The 24,873-nt window shown below is 38.5% G+C and overlaps 1 protein-coding gene across 1 annotated transcript; it reads right to left on the bottom strand.

Moving 5' to 3' along the window:
* Positions 1-355: 355 nt before the first annotated feature.
* Positions 356-17,180, bottom strand: GCK72_000195 (uncharacterized protein; the record flags this gene model as incomplete). Its single annotated transcript, XM_053722329.1, has 13 exons — positions 356-596; positions 1,524-1,630; positions 2,867-2,990; positions 3,504-4,003; positions 4,054-4,218; positions 5,144-5,242; positions 5,848-6,101; positions 6,585-6,668; positions 12,933-13,068; positions 14,341-14,430; positions 14,486-14,649; positions 15,486-15,594; positions 17,085-17,180. The coding sequence occupies 13 exons, from the start codon at positions 17,178-17,180 to the stop codon at positions 356-358; spliced, it is 2,169 nt and encodes a 722-aa protein (XP_053590974.1).
* Between the last annotated feature and the right edge of the window lie 7,693 nt (positions 17,181-24,873).

Genomic DNA, 24,873 nt, shown 5'->3' on the forward strand with positions numbered 1-24,873 from the left:
ATCGGTTTCGCGTCTCTTTTGACCGTCTTCGTGTCCGTCGTGTCCGCCGTCACCAACCGTCTTCGTCTAATTCTTCGCGAGAGACCGCAAATATATATCTCAGAGTCAATAAAAGAGCCGCGCGCTCGCGTACACAAGGAGCCTAAGGTGGGGGCGGAGCCTCCTATTACTTCCTGGGCGGGGGAAATGGTATGACGGTAAATAGTGATAGAGTTGGGTCCCGCCACGAAAAATTTTACAAAAAATTTTTAGGGCCAAAAGAAAAAAAATCGGAATTTTCCAAAAAGAAAACAAAAACAAATTTAAAAAAACGGGAAGGAGAATATGAAAAATGTGGAAACGAAGAAGAAGACGACTAGGAGTGATGTTGGTGATTCGATGAATGCGTTCCGGACGTCGGCGCCGACGGTGATGATGACGTGGCGGCGGTTACGGTAGGCGATGGGGATGGGGACGGCGAGGATTTCAGCAGGGTTACTGTAGGTGGTACTGTAGATGCAGGAGTAGTGGAGGAGGCGGAGCCGTTTTCCACGACGACTTGTGGAGTTGTTGGTGGTGGTGGTTCCGATGATGAGTCGTCGGGAGGATTGGGTTCTCTGAATAAATTTTTTGTGATTTTTTTATAGGGTGGCCTAGGAATAGTTAGGCCGTGGCGGTCTTTACTGCATTTTCGCCGTTTTCAGTTCTAAAAACTAACCAAAATCCCGGATTCCAACCCGGCAAACTCAGAAAATCATAGCTTTAACCTCTGAAAACCAGGAAAATCAGACTCAAAATTGTGAGAAAACTCAAATTTATCCGATTTTCAGCAATTATCCGGGTTGAAAGCGGTGAATTTTCGAGTTTAAAATGGCTCCCGCGTTCGGTGTCGATTTACGGGTAACTCCGCCGTAAATCCACAAAAAAAAACGAATTTTTCACCGATTTCAGCCGATTTTCCCTTTTTTGGTTATCAATGTTCTGACATTTTAATCGCCTAACTATTGAAATTTCAAGGTTTCTAGATCATTCACTTTCAGCCGATTTTGTTGTTCTATGGTCTAACTTCCCAAATTTTGAGATTTCTAGGCCACCATCGATTTCTGGGGGTAGCCTAACTTTCCAGATTTTGGAGTTTTTAGGTCATCAATTTTCTGACATTTTGGTGGCCTAATAATACAAATTTCAAGATTTCTAGGCCACCAACTTTTCCACGGCCTAACTTTCCAAACATCACAATTTTCTAGACCATCAATTTTGTTGGACGCTTTCCGAAGACCTAACTTTCCAAATTTTGGGGTTTCTAGGTCATCCATTATGAGGAAAGTTCCGATGGCCTAAATTTCCAAAATCGCGATTTTCTAGGTCATGGCCTAACTCTTCAAATTTTGGATTCCTAGGCCACCGACGAATCGGCGGGGCCCCCCGGTTCGAGAATAGACAACTCTCTGTGTTGTGGCCTAACTTCTCGAGACTTCAGCCTTTTCTAGGCCATGGCCTAACTTCCTTCAAATCTCAAATTTTCACCACCATTTCTCTCGTACCTCAACGACGCATCATTCTCCTCATCGTGAATCAAGCCCTCCGCCACACGGGCGGCACGTATATCGAACGCGGCGGAGATCGCTCGTTCGACACCCTCCGAGTCGAGCTGAAATGAAGAGGATTTTGTGGTGGGCGATTTTTTTTCGCGTCAAAGGCACGCCAGTCGCGTTTTTAAGTCTTTTAAAATGTTAAAACAGGCGCTTTGTTGGAATTTGTGGGCGATTTTCTCGCGTCAAAGGCACGCCAGTCGCGTTGTAAAGTCTTAACATGCGCTTTGTTGGAATTTGTGGGCGATTTTTTCGTTTTTTTTTCGCTCTAAAGGCACGCCAGTCGCGTTTTTTTACTCTCAAAAGACTGTAGTTCTCCGTGTGTTTGTTAGCTATCTATAAGAGGTGTGTGGAGCAACGTGTGCTCCTCGTGTTGTGCTCGGCGAGCAGCGGATAAGAGTACCATAATCATCATCATTAAGACCCCCGTCCTTATAAGCAACAAAAAAAAGAGAGAGGTCAAACGCGGCGCGTTGTGCTCAGTTTATTTGTCGCGCAAAAGACGCCTTATTTGTTATATCAGACTCAACTCTCCCTCTAATCTTCTGTCCGTCGTTGAGCGCTCGTTTTTCGGTTTGACCGTAAATGGACGGGCGGGGGATTTAGGGATGGGGAACAATGAAGTGAGGGGGGGGGGGGTTAAAGGGGGACTACGGTATTTCAAAAATCGAGATTTTTTGATATGAATCGACTCAGAATTTTGCGGAAAAGAGAAAAGTCTCTTGGAGCCAGGTCCGAAAATTCGTCTGAAACGAGTTATGAGGCCTCAAAGTGTCAAAAAAGGGTCTCTCGCATGGCATTTTTCATTATATTTCAACATTTTTTTGACGTGCACGGCGAGAGGCCCATTTTTGACACTTTGAGGCCTCATAACTCGTTTCAGACGAATTTTCGGACCTGGCTCCAAGAGACTTTTCTCTTTTCCGCAAAATTCTGAGTCGATTCATATCAAAAAATCTCGATTTTTGGAATACCGCTGTCCCCCTTTAAATCTGTCAAATTTGGGATAAAAATTTGCAATTTTTGACAGCATTTTGCGGTTCTGAACGACATAATTGATGCAATATACCGATTTTTAAAGAAAAATTTAGTTTTTTGGCTTAAATTAGTTTTAGACTGATTTTTGAGAAAAATTGCGCTTTTTAACTCTGGAAGATCGATTTTCGATTAAATATCCTAATTTTATGATCAAATTCCGATCGTTTTCGTCGAAAAATAGTCTGAAAACTGGTTTTTTCAGTCTAAAAAATAAAAAAATTCCTCAGTTTTTACAGAATTCTTTTCGCTCGTCTCACCTGACACATAAAACCGTGTGTAATCAAATTCTCGGTCAACGACGCCGGATTGTCGTTCTTGTTGACGGCCGTGTTCAATTGTCGATGCATTTGATCTTCCAGTAACAGTACGATTGACATTTCTCTGCAAAAAGGACAGAAAATGAGGGAAATTTCAAATTTGGAACTGAAATCAGTGTGCGGTGGAGCGCATTTCGCATTGAAAACAACTCGAAATTCGAAAAACGACTTCTATCTTGTCCACGCGGACTACACGACGCTCAATTCGAATTCCGTTAAGCTAGGCGCGTTTTTCAACCTTTTTTGACGGGTTCTGGTGTTTTTATGTCGAAAAACTACGGAAAATCCACAAAAATCCACTAAAACTGACAAAAAATTCAAAAATCGAATTCAAACTTGTCCAAGAGGACTACACAAAGCTCCAAAACTAAAAATCCTCCGTTTTGAACCATTTCTGCGTCAAAGACATAAGAAAAGTCCCAAAATTTGACTAAAAATTCAAACTTTGGAGTTGCAACTTGTCCACGCGGACTACACGAAGCCCTCAAACTAAAATCAGTGCGGCGGATCCGTTTTGACCCGTTTTTTTTAAGCTAAAAACATTCGGTGCAGTGGAGCGCACTTCAGCAAAACTCACTCATTCTCAATATGCACATTTATTTCCAATATATGCCTATTCTCCAATCGCATATCTCTCTCATTCTCCATCGTTGTCGTCACGGTGGTCTCTCCGTCCTCTTCGGGCGTCGGTGAGCCCACTTCTGCTCCGCCTGCTCCACTCGTTCCCTCACTCGTCACATCTTCAGGATTCTGAAGCTTCGTCGTAGACGATAACGACGACGTCAGTGTCTGATTCGGAATCTGGTGATCCGTCGACGTCGTCGATGATGTCACACTTTTCTGGTGCTCCGCGAGCTCTGCAGGTGTCGCTGATTTTCCAATCGATGCCTGATTCGATGATAGTCCTCCGGATACCGCTGCTCCGCTCCCGTTCACATTGACTCCAGAAGACGGATTCAGAAGTGACGCCGCCGTCGTCGTCGACGTCTCCGCAGTGATCGTCGTGTTGGCTGATGGATGTGTCGATGATGGTGCCGATGATAGTAGATCACTTGTTATCAGTGTCGTCGGATTCGTCTGAAAACTCTGGGAAGACTTTTGCTAAAATACTTTATTGCTATACATACATTCGAATAAGCCCGCAGTGTTGTCGATGGCTGGTGCGCGAGTGGCGCGAACGCTGTCAGCGGGTAGATTCCGTTGCGGACGTCGTCGAGGAATTTCTCGAGATCCACTTGAAACGCGGCCACTTGACAATAGGCCATCTCGCGGAGTTTCGATGTGGCGGCGATCTGAAAATTGTTGGAATTCGTCTATAAACACGTCAACGTCACGCCGCAGTAACCTAAAAACGCGCCTACGGCACCCCAGTCTTTGAAATTTCGAATATTTGGGAATGTCGAGGAAGCGTCAACGACACGCCGGACTCTCAAAAACCTCAAAATACGCCTGAAACGCGCCATCGACACGCCAGTAACCTAAAAACGCGCCTACGGCACCCCAGCCTTTGAAATTTCGAATATTTGGGAATGTCGAGAAGCGTCAACGTCACGCCAGACTCTCAAAAACCTCTAAATACGCCTGAAATGCGCCATCGACACGCCAGACTCCCACAAAAAAGTTTGGCCATGTTCGTCACACATTTTCATGGTTTTTCAGACTGAAAATTCGTTTTTTTTTTTGGGATTTTTTGCAATTTCTCTATTTTCTTCTCTGCTCCTCCTTCTCCTCTACTCTTCTAAACCCAAATACCACATAGAGTGAGTGACAGAGAGTGACCCCCCTGTGGGTCAATCAGTCCGCGCATTTCCGCCCCGTCCATCGTCGTCGGGGGGTCAAATATTGACTCACTTTTTCTCAATAGAGTTGAGAGAGTTAAGTCTCTAATGATAGAAGAAGAAGAAGAAGAAGAAGGGAAAGAACAACAAAAGAAACTATTTCTCGCTAAATACGTCCATTTACGGGTGGGGGAAAACTCGGAGAACGGGGGGCACTAAAATCCAAATTCCGCTAAAAATCTCGTTCCTGCCATTAGAATCGGCTCAAAACTCGATGGAGGGAAACGAGTTATGGCGTATTTTTTGGTTTCTGGAGTAATTTGACAGGTTTTTTTTCCAACAAGCTTAGAACGGATTCTGAGTCATATTTTGCTAATTTGTTACTAAAAATCAATTTTTTCGTGTCAACGCTGGCGAGATTTTCGACGCCTCGACCTACCTGCTCATTATCCTTTATCCTGAACGCGCTCTCCGGCACATCTTCATATTTTTTCGAGTCGACTAACGTGTGGGCGGATAGAAGTTTCAGCGAGTGGACCTGCAAGACAACGGGATGACAAATGGAACTTTTTGTTGATAAAAAAAGCCTAAAAATGACTGAAAATTAGCGATTTTTATCTCGAAATAAGTAAAAAGGACAGACAACTAAAAGTTTACACATTTCGGGGCTGAAATTTTCCAATTCTAAGTCACTTTCAGCCAAAAATCTTTATTTTTAAGCCTTCTTTTCCAGCAGAAAATACGCTGATTTCAGACATTTTCAGATAAATTTTTGGATTGACTCACTGGGATCTCAAGCCTGTTTTCTGACACAAAAAATCACATTTCTGATTAATTTCCGAATAAAAACATGCTAAAAATGGTGTATGTATTTTGTCTTACTGATCTCAAAATTTCAGCCATTTTCAGCATGAAAAGCAACCTAAAAATGCCAGGTTTCTTCTTTTCGGTTCGGCTAAGAATCTCGATTTTTGAGAGGAATTTCCCGCCGTTTTGAGTCCAAATTAAAGGTCAAAAACCTGCTAAAAACGTCGTTTTCAGCAAAATTTTCAGACATTTTCGGTGAAATTTTGCCATTTTTAGTCAAAATCAGGGGCTCCAAACATTCAAAAAATGCCAAATTTTCAGCCATAAATTGTGCACCTCAAAAAGAATCTGATGGAATAAAAGCTCCCGAGCAGACGGTCTATCGGCCGGATCCTTCCTCAAACATTGTCGTATAAAGTCCTGTTGCATTGGATCTTCCAACGATCGGACCGCCTTTTCGATGACGTCTTCCGTGACGGGTCCCTCGGAACTTCCGTTTTGACATCCCGATAGTCCTCCGATCACCGCAATTTCCAGTGAACAGATCCCAAACGAGTAGATGTCGGCGGCCGATGTGAGCTCCGTGTTGTCTAAAACTTGGTGGGGGGATTAGAGGATTACTGTAACAGGGGAAATGTTTCATATTACAGCGAAACCTAGTGAAGCGCGTTTGCTCACTGAGTCGCCGCTCAGCCAAATCGTGTGCTTATAACGTGGACAAACGATACGGAGTTAAATTTCTCGAATTCATAAAAAATAGAAAAAATATCAAAATTCATCACACAAAAACAATGTTTGGATACATTTTTTTGAATTTCGCGCTAATTTTACGCAATTTTTTTGGAGCGCAGTTGCTTCGTATGGACTTTCTATGACCCTATGATGATTTAAATGCAGATTTTCATCTTTTCGCTAAAAATGCTGAGTTTTTTAACCTTTTTATTCATTTTTTGCTCAAAATTCTAATTTTTTGGCTCAAAATTTTCATTTTTTGCCTCAAAATGCTAATTTTTTAGCTCAAAATTCTCATTTTTGGCTCAGAATTCTTAATTTTCAGCAAAAAAAACCGTTACTTTCATATTCCGGTGCGATGTAGTGCATATATCTCATATTCTCTCGACATGTCTTCACGTGATGATTGATCGCGTCGGGTGCCACTGAAAAAAAATGGAATTTTCAAAAAATTGGGAAAATTTTTGAAAGCTGAAAGGAGGCGGGACTTGATCAGAAATTTGAAAATTTTCGCGCATTTTTCGACCGAAATTTCAAATTTCCAAGCAATTTTTGTATTAGCACGGCACGCTTCATACAATCGCGCTCTACCGTAACCGAAGAAAATTGTGTGCGAAATTGAGAGACTCAGAGAAAAAGAGACATTTTTCAAGGGGGATTTCGGCGGAGCGCAGTTGTGTGAACTGTGCCGAGCTAATCGGCGTGTGTGCGATGGAGCGCGATTACAACACTGATAGATAGATTGTATATATATATATATATAGAAGCAGTTAGTGGAAAAATGAGGGATGGAAAATCACACGATATTACAGACAAGACACAAAATACACTAGAAATCGGTGAAAATGGAGCAAAATCTGGTTAAAAATTTGCATATTCTCGTTATTTTCAGCTTTTTTCAGCTATTCTAGGACCGTTTCTATGTACCCAGCTCTTTCGGTTTCGGAAACGTTTTCTTTTTTCCAAAATTAAATCCAGGAAAAAAGTGGAAATTTTTCCTGCTGAAAAAGCTTCCGAAAGAAGTCGGAAATTCTCAATTCCGCACATCTCTGGAGACAATGTGTATGGGGATGAACTTTTCCATCGGAGATCTGTCTAGACCACCACACAACTCTGCACTGAATATAAGTATGAGTGGTCGAACTTTCCATGATGCGCCAGTTCTAGACCCATCACGCTCTTTTTCAGATTTTCAGCACTCTTCTTGTAGATCTTCCCTGTTGCCCCATGGTAAATCACTCAAATCCATCTGGATCATAATAGAGGACCACTTCGGTCTTTCCCATCGCCTAACTTTATTCCCTTGAACTCTGTTTCTAGGCCATCTTCTCCATCTCTTGCACTATTTCTGCACTTTTCCAGCAGCAGTAGCATCATAAAACCCAAATTCCTTTGCACTTTCTATCTCTTTCTCTTTTCTCTAAATGAAAGATTGCCCTTTGCTCTGCTCTGCTCGCACCAGGTACCCATTGGAACGGCAACAAATTGCTCTCGTTGAAATCAACAAACACACCGCCTGCGTTTCCTTTCTGCGTCTCCCCAAGACTCGGAAATAATCTAAGAGATCCGCGAAAACTCGCCGTTTATCTAATCAGCAAACAAATTCGTACCATATCACCGGGCGGTATAGGCCATTGGCATACACACCGCACACACACGCAAATAGGTGAAATCTGTGCTAATCGGAGGAGAACTTTTCGAAAAAGTACGGAATTTTTGTAGAGAGCGAGGGGGTCAAATGGTCAGGGGGGATGTGATAAGGAACTAAAAATCTCTCCCAACCGCTAGACTCTATCGGGGGATCGAGGAGAAGAGCTGATGACGTGGAGATTCTAGAAATTTGGAATCTGAATTCGTCAAGCTGCTCACTGTCGTCGAGAAGACACAATATACACTAGAAATGTTTCAAAATTTGCACATTTCCGTCATTTTCAGCCATTTTCAGCCATTTTCACAGTCCCAACAGCTTCTAGCGCGGTGCAGAATGATCTTTAGTGAGAAAAATCCCGTATGTACTATGAATCGCTGGAAATCGTAATTTCTTTGATCGGGTTACTGTAGATGCATCACATCTTACGACAAAGAGCACACATTTTCGAAAACCCTCAAAAACCTGCTGAAAGTCTCAATTTTTATGAAAAAGTCAGCTCCGAACGACAAAAAGTTTGGAAAGTCGTGAAATTTCATCTCGGGATACTGTAGATGAAATCCGGTGTCGGCTACAGTAAGATTTACGCCCGTAAATCGACAAACGACATCACAGGAATCGACTTGCTTCCTTATGGACGACAACACGGCGCCTAACTTCAGCATTGCTGGTAATTCTAGGTCATTTCTCGGGGGGAAAATTAGACCGGTTCCGAAGTGCAAGCGCCCCGTAAAAACTTCGTCCACATTTGACTGAAAGTCCGTTCAGGTGTTCTTCAATCGATACGACAAGAAATCGCAGTACTCGGAAATTCAGAAATTTAAAAAAAAAATTCAATTTCACAGAATCGACAAAAAAAACACGTAAAGTACGGTACTTTTTGTCGATTTACGGTCGTAAACCCACATCATCGGACTGAATATTATGAGCTGAACGAGTTCTATGGCTCTGATATAATACGAGCCGGTTCCGGGGCCATTTCATCGGCGGCGGGATGCCACAGAGTGCCAAGCTTGCAAAAGCCGGTTCCTGTGATTTTATTGGTTAGGAAACCTACTGCTAGTAACTGAAATTAGAAAAAATAACTAGCTACTATAAACAATAAAAAACCCAAAAAACATAGAGAAGCGTGCACACAGACATAGACGGATAGAATGGGGGAAGTTGTTCCCGAAGCAAACGCGCTCCATTGAGAATGTGTCAATGGAGCGCAGGGACTGTCGACGGAAAGCTAGACAGGGGACGGCACCACTAATTGATATATAGAAGTACACACCACACAACGGTTATTTGCCCAAATGGGGAAAGAAATATAATTGAAAAAGAGGGGGAGGGGTAATAATGGATATATTCACCCACCAAGAAGGTTTTGTCCACTGACGTCTTTACACATCGATATACCTGAACGAAGGGAGGGAAAACAATGTGTAATTGGGAAGAAAAAATGGAAAAAAATCCCTATTGGACTGAATTCATAAATTTTTATTATTCCAGATTCCGATACATCTGAAAATTCTAAGAAACTTTCATTATTGACGCATTTATGCTTAAAATTGTTCGTTCTTCTGACTCAAAATGAGCCTAGGTGGAAGAGTTTTCCCGCGCGATCGTGTAGTCCGCGGTCATGTAGTTCGAAAATCTGGGGCGCCTTCGAAGCGTTTTTGAGCAAAAAATGTGGAAAAATTAGAAAATCTGGTGCGCCTTCGACGCGTTTTTGAGCAAAAAATGTGGAAAAATTCGAAGATCTGGGGCGCCTCAGACGCGTTTTTGAGCATAAAAATGTGGAAAAATTCGAAGGTCTGGGGCGCCTCGGACGCGTTTTTGAGCATAAAAATGTGGAAAAATTCGAAGATCTGGGGCGCCTCGGACGCGTTTTTGAGCATAAAAATGTCAAAAATTCGAAGATCTGGAGCGCCTCGGACGCGTTTCTGAGCATAAAAATGTGAAAAATTCGAAAATCTGGGGCGCCTCGGACGCGTTTTTGAGCATAAAAATGTGGAAAAATTAGAAAATCTGGTGCGCCTTCGACGCGTTTTTGAGCAAAAAATGTGGAAAAATTCGAAGATCTGGGGCGCCTCAGACGCGTTTTTGAGCATAAAAATGTGGAAAAATTCGAAGGTCTGGGGCGCCTCGGACGCGTTTTTGAGCATAAAAATGTGGAAAAATTAGAAAATCTGGTGCGCCTTCGACGCGTTTTTGAGCAAAAAATGTGGAAAAATTCGAAAATCTGGGGCGCCTCGGACGCGTTTTTGAGCATAAAAATGTGGAAAAATTAGAAAATCTGGGGCGCCTCGGACGCGTTTTTGAGCATAAAAATGTGGAAAAATTAGAAAATCTGGTGCGCCTTCGACGCGTTTTTGAGCAAAAAATGTGGAAAAATTCGAAAATCTGGGGCGCCTTCGACGCGTTTTTGTGCCTAAAATGTGAAAAATTCGAAAATCTGGGGCGCCTCGGACGCGTTTTTGAGCATAAAAATGTCAAAAATTAGAAAATCTGGTGCGCCTCGTACGCGTTTTTGAGCATAAAGGTGAAAAATTTACTCAATTCCTTCTTTTTTCACTTTTTCCAACATTTAAATCGCAAAAAAATAGAAAAACCAGGAAAATTTGCTGGAAAAAGTGAGAAAAACAAGTAATTGACTAAAAATCTTGTCCGAGAGGACTACACGGAAAAACTCTTCCACCTAGGCTCATTTTGAGTCAGTTAGAACGAGCGATTTTAAGCATAAATGTGTCAATAATAAAGGTTTCTGAAAATGTCCAAAAGTATCGGTATCTGAAATATGACTTCAGTCCTCCATTAAGATATAAAAACCGTTTTCAAAAGATAATAAGAAAAAACGTGGAAATGTTAAGACATATAACAAGAGGGGGGCGGTGGGGTGGGGGAGATTCCTAGAAAATTCAAAAATTTTCAAAATTTAAATCAAAAATAATTAAATAAACCGTTAATTAACCTAATTAACCAGGGCATGCTGCAAGTAGGAATGTCATACATACAGTAAGATTCTAGAATGTTCTCAAATGATCAAAAAATTTAGAATCTAAAGTTTAAGACGCACTCTCTGACTCGTTCGAGCATCGATCAACAGACCATGTTCACCCGAAAAAAGTCGACCATCTCCGATTTGCCAATCCTTTTGATCAAAGATAGTACCAAGTGTTCTTAGCAAATTGGGGTACTTTTTGGCCAGGTCCGTCCCCTGGGTACCTAGAAAAATCAAAAATCGATATTTTTCGAAAATTTTTCCTGAAGGAGTTAGGAATGAAATCTCAACGGGAAATTAATGTAGACACTATTTGAAGCATTTTTTGTGTTCAGAACAAAATTCCAGCTCAACACCTTCATAGTGAAAATCTTGAAAATTTATGAAATTTTTGGGTTTTTTTCATAAAATCGTTTTTATCTCGGCAGGGACACGAGAAGACGGGCTTTTTTATTTTAAATTCGGAATCTACACAAAATTTGGTATTGGAAACATGCTGTCCCTACTCGTATCTCTAGACCCAAAGAAAGATTTTTTGGGAAGAATGAGAAAAACTGCGATTTTAACTTTCAAGTCCTTCCAGTAAATTTATTTTGATGTTTCAAAATAAAGGTTTTTTGAAGTTTTTCATTCAATCATGCCATTTTTATTCAGTTCCGGTACAATTTTCGATCATACCACAAAAATTTTTTTCGAAAAAATTGAATTTTTTGATTTCTGAAAATTTTCTCCCGAATTGAATCATTCCGACTGAAATGTTAAGGATAGCATTATAAAATCAGGAGAATATAACTGGAATATTCTTTAGGTTCATAAAAAACTTGATTCCCACTGTCGGGTCACCTGCTACTTACGTGTTCATTGTGAAATTCAGCGAAATTGTCAACTTGGGAAGTTGGTGCAACGGTACTTTATACTTGCAACGTTATTTGACAGAGGACTATGTTGAATATGACAGGAATAGTGAGAAAACGGCAAAAATTGATAGATTCTGCAAGATTTACGAAAAAAAACTTGAATAGTTTTTTCCTGATATCCATAAAAAGGTCAGACCATTGAACATTTATGAGTCCTAATTTTTTTAAGCTTTTTTCGTAAATCTTGCAGAATCTATCAATTTTTGCCGTTTTCTCACTATTCCTGTCATATTCACCGCAATTCCCTGTCAAATAACGTTGCAAGTATGAAGTACCGTTGCACCAACTTCCCAAGTTGACAATTTCGCTGAATTTCACAATGAACACGTAAGTAGCAGGTGACCCGACAGTGGGAATCAAGTTTTTTATGAACCTAAAGAATATTCCAGTTATATTCTCCTGATTTTATAATGCTATCCTTAACATTTCAGTCGGAATGATTCAATTCGGGAGAAAATTTTCAGAAATCAAAAAATTCAATTTTTTCGAAAAAAATTTTGTGGTATGATCGAAAATTGTACCGGAACTGAATAAAAATGGCATGATTGAATGAAAAACTTCAAAAAACCTTTATTTTGAAACATCAAAATAAATTTACTGGAAGGACTTGAAAGTTAAAATCGCAGTTTTTCTCATTCTTCCCAAAAAATCTTTCTTTGGGTCTAGAGATACGAGTAGGGACAGCATGTTTCCAATACCAAATTTTGTGTAGATTCCGAATTTAAAATAAAAAAGCCCGTCTTCTCGTGTCCCTGCCGAGATAAAAACGATTTCATGAAAAAAACCCAAAAATTTCATAAATTTTCAAAATTTTCACTATGAAGGTGTTGAGCTGGAATTTTGTTCTGAACACAAAAAATGCTTCAAATAGTGTCTACATTAATTTCCCGTTGAGATTTCATTCCTAACTCCTTCAGGAAAAATTTTCGAAAAATATCGATTTTTTGATTTTTCTAGGTACCCAGGTGACGGACCTGGCCAAAAAGTACCCCAATTTGCTAAGAACACTTGGTACTATCTTTGATCAAAAGGATTGGCAAATCGGAGATGGTCGACTTTTTTCGGGTGAACATGGGTGATCGAACGAGTCAGAGAGTGCGTCTTAATTAGTTCAATTAAATTAAAAAATTAAACTCACCACATCCAATTTTAATGAGTCCATTCTGTTGAATGAATACCGTATTACACGTGAGATTCCCATGAATTATTGGAGGATCCGACGAGTGGAGATAGTTGAGGGCAGACAGTATTTGGGTTGTCCACTTCTTCCACGCCTGTAATGACTGACGGACACAGTGTGGGGCATTATTTGGAAAATTTTAAGATTTTAGAAAAATGTGTAGAAAATTATAGAAATTATCATGGATGATATTCCGAAAAAATCTCAAAAAACGAGACTTTTCAGTCGGAAAAATGCAAAAAGTCATAATTGTCATACTTGCAACGGGCCGGGTCACAGTACAAAAATTTGAAAATTTGAATTTTTTTGAAAATATTTTTGATTTTTTCGCAAAAAAGTCGAATTTTCGACTATGTTTTTACATATCGATAGAACTCAAGTGTACATAGGATTTTTGACTATTTTTGATGAAAATTTCAAAAAATTTCGAAAAATTTTGTGAAAAAATTGTGCTCATTTTTTGACTCCGGGCCGACTTTCTCTACCGGCCGGGCCGAGCCGAGCCGGGCCGATATTTTGCAAGTATGATAATTGTCAAGGCCCGGCTTCAAAAAATGACCCTTTTGTTCCAATTTTTTTTCGAAAATGCCATCATTTTTTGACGAATTGTTTCTAATTCTGAATGATAGTCGAAAATTTGACTAAAATTTGACATTTTCAAGATTGGTGGCCTAGCATCGTCAATTTTTGGACAACTAGGCTACTTGATGCAAAAAGTTATATAATTTTTAGTTTCAAAAACGTTCCCACTCTGCCAATGAGCCGAAAATCACAGATTCTCCATTGGGAAATACTCCAAAAACCCTGAGAAAAACCAACAACAAAAAAAACACATACGTTCCGTCCGAAAAATGCTCAATAGTGTTATCATGGTCGAACTTTTGTCTGTTTGGGTTTCTAGCCCAGCGTTCTCAAAACGGAAAGTTCTCTGAGGTCAGAACTTTCCACTCTGAGACCGTTGGCCTAGAAACCCAAACAGACAAAAGTTCGGCCATGATAACACTTTTGATAATTTTTCCGACTGAAAATTAGAGGTTTTGGCACAAAATGTATTGTTTGTTTTTGGATTCTTCAGTGGATAACCTCAATTTTCACACTTTTTTCCAATGAAAATAATGAAAAATCGGTCTCGACTTTACCACATTTACCGCTCAAAAAACGCCAAAAATCCTAAACTTTTAGTCCGAAAAATGGTTAAAACGTGGTGTTTCTAGGCCAGCGGTCTTCTCTCAAGACCGCTGGCCTAGAAACCCAAACAGAAAAAGTTGGACGATAAAACCACGGTTTCAGCATTTTTAGGGCTGAAAATTCGTGTTTTTGGAGTATTTTTCAATGAAATATCAGCCGAATCGATTCCAATTCTTACCTTAATACTCAACGGCGAGCCGGCTTTTCGTGTTCGTTGGAGGAACGCCGACATCGAGCCGGACGACATGTATTCTGTGATGAATATTATCTGAAAATTGAGGAATTTTAAATCAATTTTCGCGGAAAAAGACCACCCAACTCACCCTGGGCTTTTCCGACTTCGAGTCGGTCCAATATTTGTGAAATTTGACTAAATTCGTGTGCACTAACTGCGTCAGATTGTCGAACACCGCGTTGATTTTCTCCTCTTGAGCGCGAAAATTTTTTCGCTCCGAGAATTGCACTTCGTTCCACACCACTTCATTACCTGTAAATAGCGAATAGGTAATTAGCCTCCTAATTAAGTCAATTAGTGGTGTCGTTTGGGGAAAAAGTCAAATAAACATAAAAATCGGTGTGGAAAAACACTAAATTTGACGGTTTCGGGCCGGATTTTCCAAGTTTTTCAGCCGTTTTCTAAAAGTTTCGATTTAGGGAAATTTTGCAGTGAAAAATTGTGAAATTTACTAGAAATCAGTCGAAATATCGTAAATTAAAAAAAAAAAACTGAATTTTTTTTGATTAAATACTCAAAACTACCAATTTTCATTCCAAAAAGCGCTCAAAACTGGTCAGTGTGATTATGGCCGAGCTTTTAGTTGTTGGGATTTCTAGGCCATTTGAGATAGATGGCCTAGAAACCCCCAACAGAAAAAGTTCGGCCATGATCCTCTCAATAACCATTTTGAGCATTTTTCGCATCGAAAACTCGCGTTTTCAGTGATTTTCAAGCGCAAACATCATTCTCATATACTGGAAAACAGCGGAAAGTCAAAAATGAAACTTTAAAACATCAAAAATCGGTGGAAAATCGTTCAATTTGACGATTTTGGATCGAATTTTCAACTTTTTCAAGCGTTTTTTGTAGATTTTCAGACCGAAATACTTGAAATTTTCAAAGAATTCCTATTTTTCCATATAAAATTCGGGAAGTTGACTTTTTCGAGAAAGCATTAAAAAAATCTCAAAAAGTGAAACTTTAAAACATCAAAAATCAGTGGAAAATCACTAAATTTGACGATTTGTGATCGAATTTCCCAACTTTTTCACGCGTTTTTGAATATTTTAGACCAAAAATCTTGAAATTTTCAAATATATCCTTACCAGTTTCATTATCCATAGCGAGATAGGCGACATCTATACCGGGTACATCTCTCTGTTTCACTTGTTCTCTCCGTTTCGACCATCGTTTATCCGGCGACTCTTCTAGGATCTGCAAGGAAATGAATTGATGAACTTTATTGGGAAAAATCGAAGAATTTGAATGAAAACCACAAATTTACAAATATCCAAACTAACAGACACATAAAACTCAAAAAAAAACACGGAAAATTTGCGTTTTGAGGGTTGGAAACTCAAAAAACTCGGGTTTCGGACATTTTAAATTCCAATTTTTGCTTTCTTTTGCTGTAAATCCAAGGTTCGGGTTCAATATATCGAAACATTGAGCGTTAACATGGTAAAAACCATACTTGCAACGGGCCGGGCCGGGCCGTGACGAGAATTTCCAAGGCCCGGCCCGGGCCGGCCCGGCCCGGCTGAAAAATTTGAACTGAAATTTTGAACGAAATTTTGAATTTTTTTGAATTTTTTCCCAAAAATGTCGAATTTTTGACTATACTTCAGAATTCAATCAAAAGATAGTTATGCATCAAAAAATTGATATTTTTAATGTAAAATTTCAAAAAATTTCAAAAAATTTGGTAAAAAATAGGTACCTTTTTTTGAAGCCGGGCCTTCGGGCCGGGCCGGGCCTTCGGGCCTTGCCGGGCCGGGCCTTAAATTTGCAAGTATGGTAAAAACGAGGTTGCGATCATATTTTACCGGGTTTTCATCCAAATTTCGCGATAACTTCGATTAAAACGTGATTTTTCTTTAAAGTATAAAATTTTAAAGGATAAACTTGAAATTGTTTCATTTTCGTAATTTCTTGAAGCAGAAACCCTATTTTTCAAAACTTTTAATGAAGAAAACTCTATCTTCGATCAAAACTTTGAAAATCTCATATTTCTAAGCAGAAAACAGATATATAACGGATTAAAAAAACAGGAGGCATGCATCTGAGAAAAGAAAGTTTAGAATTTTTACCGAAAATGTGAACATTTTTTGATGGGTTTTCAGAATTTTTTTCTAATTCTGAATGATAGCAAAAAATTTGACATTTTCGCGAATAAATTAACCAATTTTCAAAAAAATGTGAATTTTGGCGACAGTTATCCTGGCCTTCGGGCCGGAAGTTTTTAAGCGTAAATTCGCTGCTTTTGAATGAAAAAAAGAAAAGAAATCAGCATTTTTACAACTTTTTTCGTGTAAAAACAGACTTTTTGATGTTTTTCCCATTCCTTTTATTATTTTTCGCCAATTTTCTCCTACTTTCACATTCCCCGACAAACATAAATACAAAAAATACGCTGTTTTCAATTCCCTGGTGGTTTTTAACACCACCTCCAAAAATTTCCGATTTTCAACTGAATTCCTGCGATTTTTGGCAATTTTTTTTGTTGATATTTTCAACCTAATTCTCTCAATATTCAGTATTATTTCCATCCAAATTTCAAATTCCGCTATTTTCAACGCATTTTTGAAGGGTTTATGTGAAAAAAATCGAAATTTTCTGCGGTTTTTTCGGCATTTTTTCACATTTTTACAGGTAATTTCCCCAATATTCAATATAATTTGCATCCAAATTTCAAATTCTGTCACCTCTTCAGCGGCATCAGCATCCGAATCACTCGCATCCACATCATCACTCGGTCCACCCTTCCCGGCCGCCGCTCTCTCCTCACCAGAGCTGACCATTTCAGTCGGTCAAACTGATGATCTAAATCTGATCTCCAATGTATTCCAGTTTTTTGACGAGAATGTGTCGAAGCGATAGGCGGAATGGAAATTCTGGAAATGAGAAAGAGTTTTTTAGAAAATGTTCGATTTTTTGCTGAAAAAAACTTTTTAGACTTTTTTCAGCCAAAAATTACGTGAAAACACTATTTTTTAGAACATTTCTCGGGTTTACACGATTCTTTTCAGCATAAAAACATGGGAAAAATCTTAAAATTTAAAAAAAAAACTTTCAAAAAAATTTTTTTTTGAGAAATTAATATTCCAACTAATATTCGTTTTTAGGTCTAAAAACATCAAAAAGCTGCAAAAATTACGTTTTCCGAGTCGTTTTGAGGGTTTTTTGACTGAAAATCACTGAAAATTGTGAAAATATGGTTTTTTTTTTCGCAATTTTTGAGTTTTGTGCACAATATCATGATTTTTTTTGAGTACTGATAGAAAAAGAACTCAAAATAACGCAAAAATTGTGTAAAAATCAAGTGTTTTCACCTTATTTTGAGAGGTTTTGGCTGAAAATTTTTTTTAAAAAGCTGAAAATTTTTGACTTTTTTTTCTCCGAAATTTTTAGATTTTCAATTTTAAAAAACCCTGGAAAAACGATGTTCTTCATGTTTTCGTGATTTTTCTTCTCAAAACTAAGCAAAAATGTGCTAAAAATCAGGAATTTCAACAAAAATTTTTTTTTGTTTAAAAAATAAAAATTTCCGATTTTCAGCAGAATGTTTTTTTTGAAAACTCAAATATTCTTTACATTACATTTTTACACTACTTTTTTGCAATATATTCTATGAAAATAATCTGAAAATTTTAAAAACGGCACAAAATTCAAAAATTTCAAAAAAAAAAAATTTTTTCGAATTAAAAAAAACCGATTTTCAGTCAAAAATCAGCCAAAAATACAGTATTTTTCAGTCAATATTCTGCGATTTCCAGCTGTGTCTCTCTGTGTGTGTGTCACATGAGCTCTCCTCATGATCTGAGTGGGCGGAGCCTAGTCAGCCGGGGTGAGGTCGACGACGGGGGGACGGGGGGTGTCAACATTTCAAAAGACTCGAATGACTCACCGAAATGGGGGAAAAATGAAGAGAAAAAGACTGAACAACTGGAATAAAATATCGATTGATTTCAGTGTTTTTCTATTCGGGGGGATTCTGATCTTCTAATTTTTCTTGTTTTTATACGTTGATTCCAATCGACCCCGATATATTTCTGCAAAAAAACATGAATTTTAACGAGAAATTCGGTTTCAGAGCGAAAAATTCAAAAAAAAGGAGGAAAATTGAGAAAAAACGAGCGAAAATAGTGGAAAACGGGTGATGGCCGTGGAACGGTGGCCTAGAAACACAATTTCTGGAAAACTAGGCCCCCAAGTCAAAAAACGTCAATTTTTCGGTTTTTCATGTTTAAAAAAAGTTTAAAACATGATTTTTGTGAGAGAAAACGAAAAACAACCCCATTTCTGAAAAAAAGGACGAATTTTGATAAGAAATGAGGTTTTAGAGCGAAAAATTTAGTAAAAACAAGTGATGGCCGAGGAATGATGGCCTAGAAACCCAAACTAGTCCGCCAATGTCAATTTTTCGGTTTCGCATTTCAAAATTTGCCTTTAAAAATGCGTTTTTGGGCAGGAAAAACCGATTTCTGACAATTTTTCGGAAAAAAAAAAACACAAAATGCGCGAAAATTCGTGGACTAGGCTCCCAAATTCCGAAAAATTAGGCCGCGATCGGAAAAAACTCGATTTTATATCGATTTTTGCGATGTTTGGTGTGTTTTTAATTAAAAAATGGCACCAAAAACGCAATTTTGAGTCAAAAATTCAACAAAAACGGCAAAAATCAAATTAAACGGGAAAAATCGTGCGACGGCCGAGGAATGGTGGCCTAGAACCCCTAATCGGAGAAAACTGGGCCATTCGCGAAATTTTGAAAAAAAAAGGTTTTTGATCGATTTTTGCAATGTTTGGCATCAAAAAATCACTTTTTCAGCCGAAAAAAGGTGTTTTTAATTAAAAATCGTCAAAAATTCATCAAAAAATGGCAAAATTGGGTGAAACAAAAGGTTGGGAGTAGAGACCATATGACAATATATACTTTTCTATTTTTTCACTTCTCACGCGGGACCCCCCAAGTGAGAAATAGTGTGCTCAGAGAGGAGAGAGCAGGGTTCTCTCTCCCGACGAGAGAGTGTGGAGAGTGGAGAGACGCAGAGAGGGAGAGAGTGATCAGCTGGTGACGGAGGGAGAGAGAGAGACACTGTGGGAATGGGAATGGACTGTGGGAACAAATCAGGAATATGCGCTCTAGTAAAAATGAGTAAAATTAGTAAAATTAGCGCGAAATTCAAAAAATTTATCCGAAATTTTTTTTTGGTGCTGAAAATGAAAAAAAATCGCGAAAATTTGATGTAAAACGGTCAGAAATAGCCGAATTTCCGGCTTGCCAAAGTAGTGTGCAAACGCGCTCTACTAGACTTTTCCGGTTTCGCGGGAAATTGAAATTATTTTCAAAATTCAGTTTATCTAGCGCGGCACAGTTCTGACAACCAAAAAAATGTCATTTTTTCTCTGCGTCTCTCAATTTCGCACACTATTTTCTCGCGGTTTCGGTAGAGCGCAGTTGTAAGAACTGTGGGGAGCTAATAGAAACAAATTTCGACTTTTTTTGCCTGAATCGATTTTATGAGTAATATTATAGTGTGTGAACACTACTTTTTTTTGCATTGCAAACACAATAAAATGTAGTTTCTGTCTCTCTCTCGCGTAAATTTGTATATAAAATAATAAAAACGGCGGCACGATGATAATTCCGTGCGAGACAAAAGTTCTGGTCTGTGTTGCAAAAATCAAATACCAATTCGTTTTGATTGAACAGCTTTTGTCTTCGAAAAATGAGCAAAAAATGAGCAAAAATGTCGAAAAATTGATGGAATTTGAGAAAATAATGCAAACGCGCTCTATTGGACTCGCGGAAAAAAAAAACGAAAATCGAAAAAATTTCAGATTTTTAAAGCGATTTTTGGAGATTTTAGAAGGAAAACTGGGGTTTTAAAGGGAAATTTTCGTGACATAGTGATTGCAAAACTGTTCGGAAGCCGGAAATTAATTAATTTTTAAAGAAAATTACTCGAAAAAAACGGAAAAAAATTTTTTCAGCGATTTTTGGAGTTTTCTGAATCGTTAATTATCTAATTATCAATTAAAATTCTAAGAAAATGTTAAACATCGATGTTTTTTCCGCTAAAATTCGAAAAAAACATCATTTTTCGACGAACATATGCACTTTTTTTCAAAAAAAAGCTTTCGAAACTATTATTAGATGAAATTTTTGGAAAAATCCGAGTAAACGGCTGCGAAAGTCCCGAAATCGCTGTGAAAAACAGTTTTAAAAATCAGTATTTAAGCCAGAAATGTTCTAAACAATCGTGTTCTCCAAAAATAAATCAGAACATTGAAAATTGCTCAAGAATCCGTTGAAATATAAAACTAAAAATCATTATTTTTGCCAACATTTTCAAAATTTTTTGAAATTTCAGTATAAAAGAGCTTAAATTTCCATATTAGCAGCCCACGCTTTCTTACAACTGCGCTCCACCGCAAACGAGAGAGTATCGGCAAGAGAGACGCAGAGTTTTTTCTTTTTTTCTGGCGCCAACACAGATTTTCACCGTTTTTGATCTATGTTCACAAGTTTCAATTAAAAATTTTCCAATTTCCGAGAGAAAATTATGCAAAAATAGATCAAAAATGGTGAAAATCTGTGTTGGCGCCAGAAAAAAAGAAAAAAACTCTGCGTCTCTCTTGCCGATACTCTCTCGTTTGCGGTGGGGCGCAGTTGTAAGAAGGCCTAATAGACTTTTTCAAAAAATGCTCAAATTTTTGTTTTGGGCCGGCCCGGTCCAGGACAACTCTATCGAAAATATAGTTCAGACCGATTTTTCAACACTTTACGAAATTATGTAAAAAGTTTTATTTTTAGTCAAAACTACCAGAAAACCCTCTTTTTTCTGCAAAAAAATTTCCCCCAAAAATTGGAAACCGGAAAGAGACAGAGAGAGAGAACATTCGGCCATTTCTCATTCTCTCCCCCCGTCCTCTTTTTGTCTTCTCGCAACAATTTATTGAGTTTAAAGAGAGACCAGAAGAGGGCTCAGCACTAAAGGGGTCCCCCCGAAGAAGAATTGGGAAGAAACCCCCCTAAGAACGTTCCAGTCCAATGAACACAGTGGACACACGTCTTTTTGGGAATATGTAGAAGTGTAAGGGGGTGTCCAAAAGATTACATGACCTAGAAATCCAAAATGAAGAAAATTCGGCCAGCTTGAAGTTTTTTGACTGAAAACGGCGTATTTTAAAAAGTTTTATTGGAAAAATCCCGTTTGAAATCAAAATTTGCTAAAAAATCGCCCAAAAAATGCGATTTTCAGCTCGAAAAAACCACAAAAGGTCAGAAATGGCCGAACTTTTTTGTTTTGGGAATCTAGGTCACAAAAACGATGGCCTAGAAACCAAAAATGAAAGAAGTTCGGCCATCACTGCGGTTTTTGCGGTTTTCGAGCTGAAAATCGCATTTTTTGGATGATTTTCAGCAAATTTTGGTTAAAAACGAGATTTTTCTCCCATTTTGAGGTAATTATACACAAAGAAATACAGTTTTTGAGTAAATCACCTCAAAATTGGAAAAATCTCGTTTTAAATCAAAATTTGCTAAAAAATCACCCAAAAAAATGCCATTTTCAGCTCGTAAAACCACAGAAAGTCAGTGATGGTCGAATTTTTTATTTTGGGAATCTAGGTCACAAAAACGATGGCCTAGAAACCAAAAATAAAAAAGTTCGGCCATCACTGCGGTTTTTTTGCGGTTTTCGAGCTGAAAGTCGCATTTTTTGGATGATTTTCAGCAAATATTGATTGAAAAAACTCGAAAAACGCCGATTTCAGCCGGAAAACTGCACGCTGTCCGAACTTTTCGGTATAGAGTTTCTAGGTCATCGTTCTCACGAGCTGAATTTTTACTTGAAAACCGTTAAAACGCTTGAAAAAACCCCAAAAAGGCGGTCATTTCTCATTTTGGAAATCTAGCGCGAGTTTAACTCGATATCTCGCATAAATAATGAAAAATTGAGTGAGAATCGTGGCCTAGGAAAATCGTGGTCCAAAAATGAAAATCTTCGGCCATCACTGCGGCTTTTGCGTTTTTTGAGCGCATCTTCAAAACGTGGCCGAACTTTTCGATATTGAGTTTCTAGGCCATCGTCCTCACAAGCTGAATTTTCACTTGAAAACAGTGTGACCTAGAAACCCAAAAATGAAAACTTCGTCCATAGTTAATTCGCTCAAAATTACCATATTGGTCAAAAACGGGCGGTGCACACGGGAAGAGAAAAATATTAAAAATGTATAAACTGCGCCGCGCCGCCCGTTTTCTCTGTCCGTTTTTTTGGAAAATTCCGAACGGCGCGGCGCTTTTCGATATTTGCTCTCAGAGAGAGAGAGAGAGAGTTGCACCGGCAAGAGGGGGGGGGGGGGGGAAGGATCTGATAATTGACGGGAAGAGAGAAGAGAAAAGAGATCAGAGGTTTCTTTTCTCTTGTGTCTTGTCTTCTTGCACCACACTGCGAACGTGCAAACTTGAACCGAGCGCAAACTTTCCCTTGAGGTTATCAGTCTCTGAAGGGGTAGCTAATTGACAGTTTTTAGAGAGTACTTGGAGTGTGTGTTCTATTTGTAGTTTTTTAGGGGTACAATATGGTTAGGAGGGGGCAAATACTCATTTACTACCTACTCATTTACTACTATTACTCATTTACTACCGTACTGCTCATTTACTACTTCACTTTTCACCACTCTCTTAGGCTTAGGTTTCTTAGAAATTCGGAAAACAATTGACAAATACGATGAATAACCGTTTTCGTCAATTTTTTCCGAATTTCTAAGAAACCTAAGCCTAAGAGAATGGTGAAAAGTGAATCCCAGCATATCGCTCTAAAGTAGTAGTAAAAGAGTAATGGTAGTAAATGAGTATTTGCCTTAGGAGGGGGATTTTTGAAACAATAGCAAAACCGCATAGTTGTCAACCGGGCCGAAACGGGCCGACACGGGCCGGCGCTTAACTCGCTTCAAAATGAATATTATGAGCTGAAAAATATACGAAAATGTAGATCTCGACGAGTTCTATGTCAGTGACCTGCTACGGGCCGGATGTCTATTCGTTAATATGCCGCGGGCCAGGCTAGAATGACTTTTTGGCCGTTTTCGCGTTTTTTGGCACTTTTTCCCGGCCCGCGGCACATTAACAAAAAGTCATCCGGCCCGTAGTAGGTCACGGGCATAGAACTCGTTGAGATCTACATTTTGGTATATTTTTCAGTTCATAATATTCAGTTTAAAGCGAGTTAAGCGGCGGCCCGTGTCGGCCCGTTTCGGCCCGGTTGACAAGTATGCAAAACCGTAATCTGGGGATATGCATGTTTCAAAATGTGGAAAAATTGCGAAAAAGATGGCCTAGAAACGAAACTTCTGGGAAACTAGTCCACCAACTGCAATTTTTCGGTTTTTGGGCAGGAAAACGAAAAATAAAACGATTTCTGAGAACTTTTCGCTATAAAATGACAAAAAAGCGGGAAAACTCGAAGTGAAACATTCAAAAACAGACAGACGAATTGGTGGCCTAGAATCCCAATTTCTGGAAAACTAGTCCCCAAGTCGAAAAACGTCAATTTTTCGGTTTTTCATATTAAAAAAGAGTAAAATATGATTTTTGGGGAAGAAAACGAAAAAAAACCGATTTCTGAAAGAAAAAAAGGACGAATTTTGATAAGAAATGAGGTTTTAGAGCGAAAAATTGAGCAAAAACGAGTGATGGCCGAGGAATGGTGGCCTAGAAACCCAAACTAGTCCGCCAATGTCAATTTTTAGAACTAAATTTTAAATTTTTTCCGAAAATGTCGAATTCTAGACTAACCTTCAGAATTCAATCAAACCCTGGTTATGTAGTAAAAATTTTGATTTAAAAAAATCTAAAATTCAAAAAAGTTGGTCAAATCCAAACTTCGACAAGTTTCCTTTAAATAACATCTGAAATGCGTATTTTCAGTCCGAAAAATGCTGAAAGTGGGATCATGGCCGAACTTTTTCTGTTGGGGGTTTCTAGGCCAGCGATTGTAAAACGGAATTGCGGTTTCGAAATGTCCGGTTGTGAGAATGGAATGTGAAAAAAGATGGTCTTAACACGAAAAGCAACATCAAAAAACCATAAAAATTTTGCAGTTCTTTTCCACAGTAATCGGACTGCAAACTACTGTTTTCTGCTGTTTTAATCGGATTTTTCTGGAATTTCTCCTATAGAAACGGTTTTCAGCTGAAAACAACGAAAACCACTGTTTTTGAGCATTTTTAATGTAGAAATTTGGTTTTAATATAAAAAATTGTATAAAAAATTCCAAAAGCACAACAAATTCTTTTGAAAACATTTTTACAGTAAAAGCAGACTTGCAACAAGCCGGGCCGGCCAGAATAAAAATTCGAAAAAAAAACCATTTTTAAAGTTTTTTGGGGAAAAACTACTTATGCATCTACCCACGAAGAAAAATTGTACCATTTAATGTATTTTTTTGCAAATTAATTCTATTCACGAATGCAAATAAATGCATT

Source organism: Caenorhabditis remanei, chromosome I (assembly GCF_010183535.1).
Source record: "Caenorhabditis remanei strain PX506 chromosome I, whole genome shotgun sequence".
Classification (NCBI taxonomy): domain Eukaryota; kingdom Metazoa; phylum Nematoda; class Chromadorea; order Rhabditida; family Rhabditidae; genus Caenorhabditis; species Caenorhabditis remanei.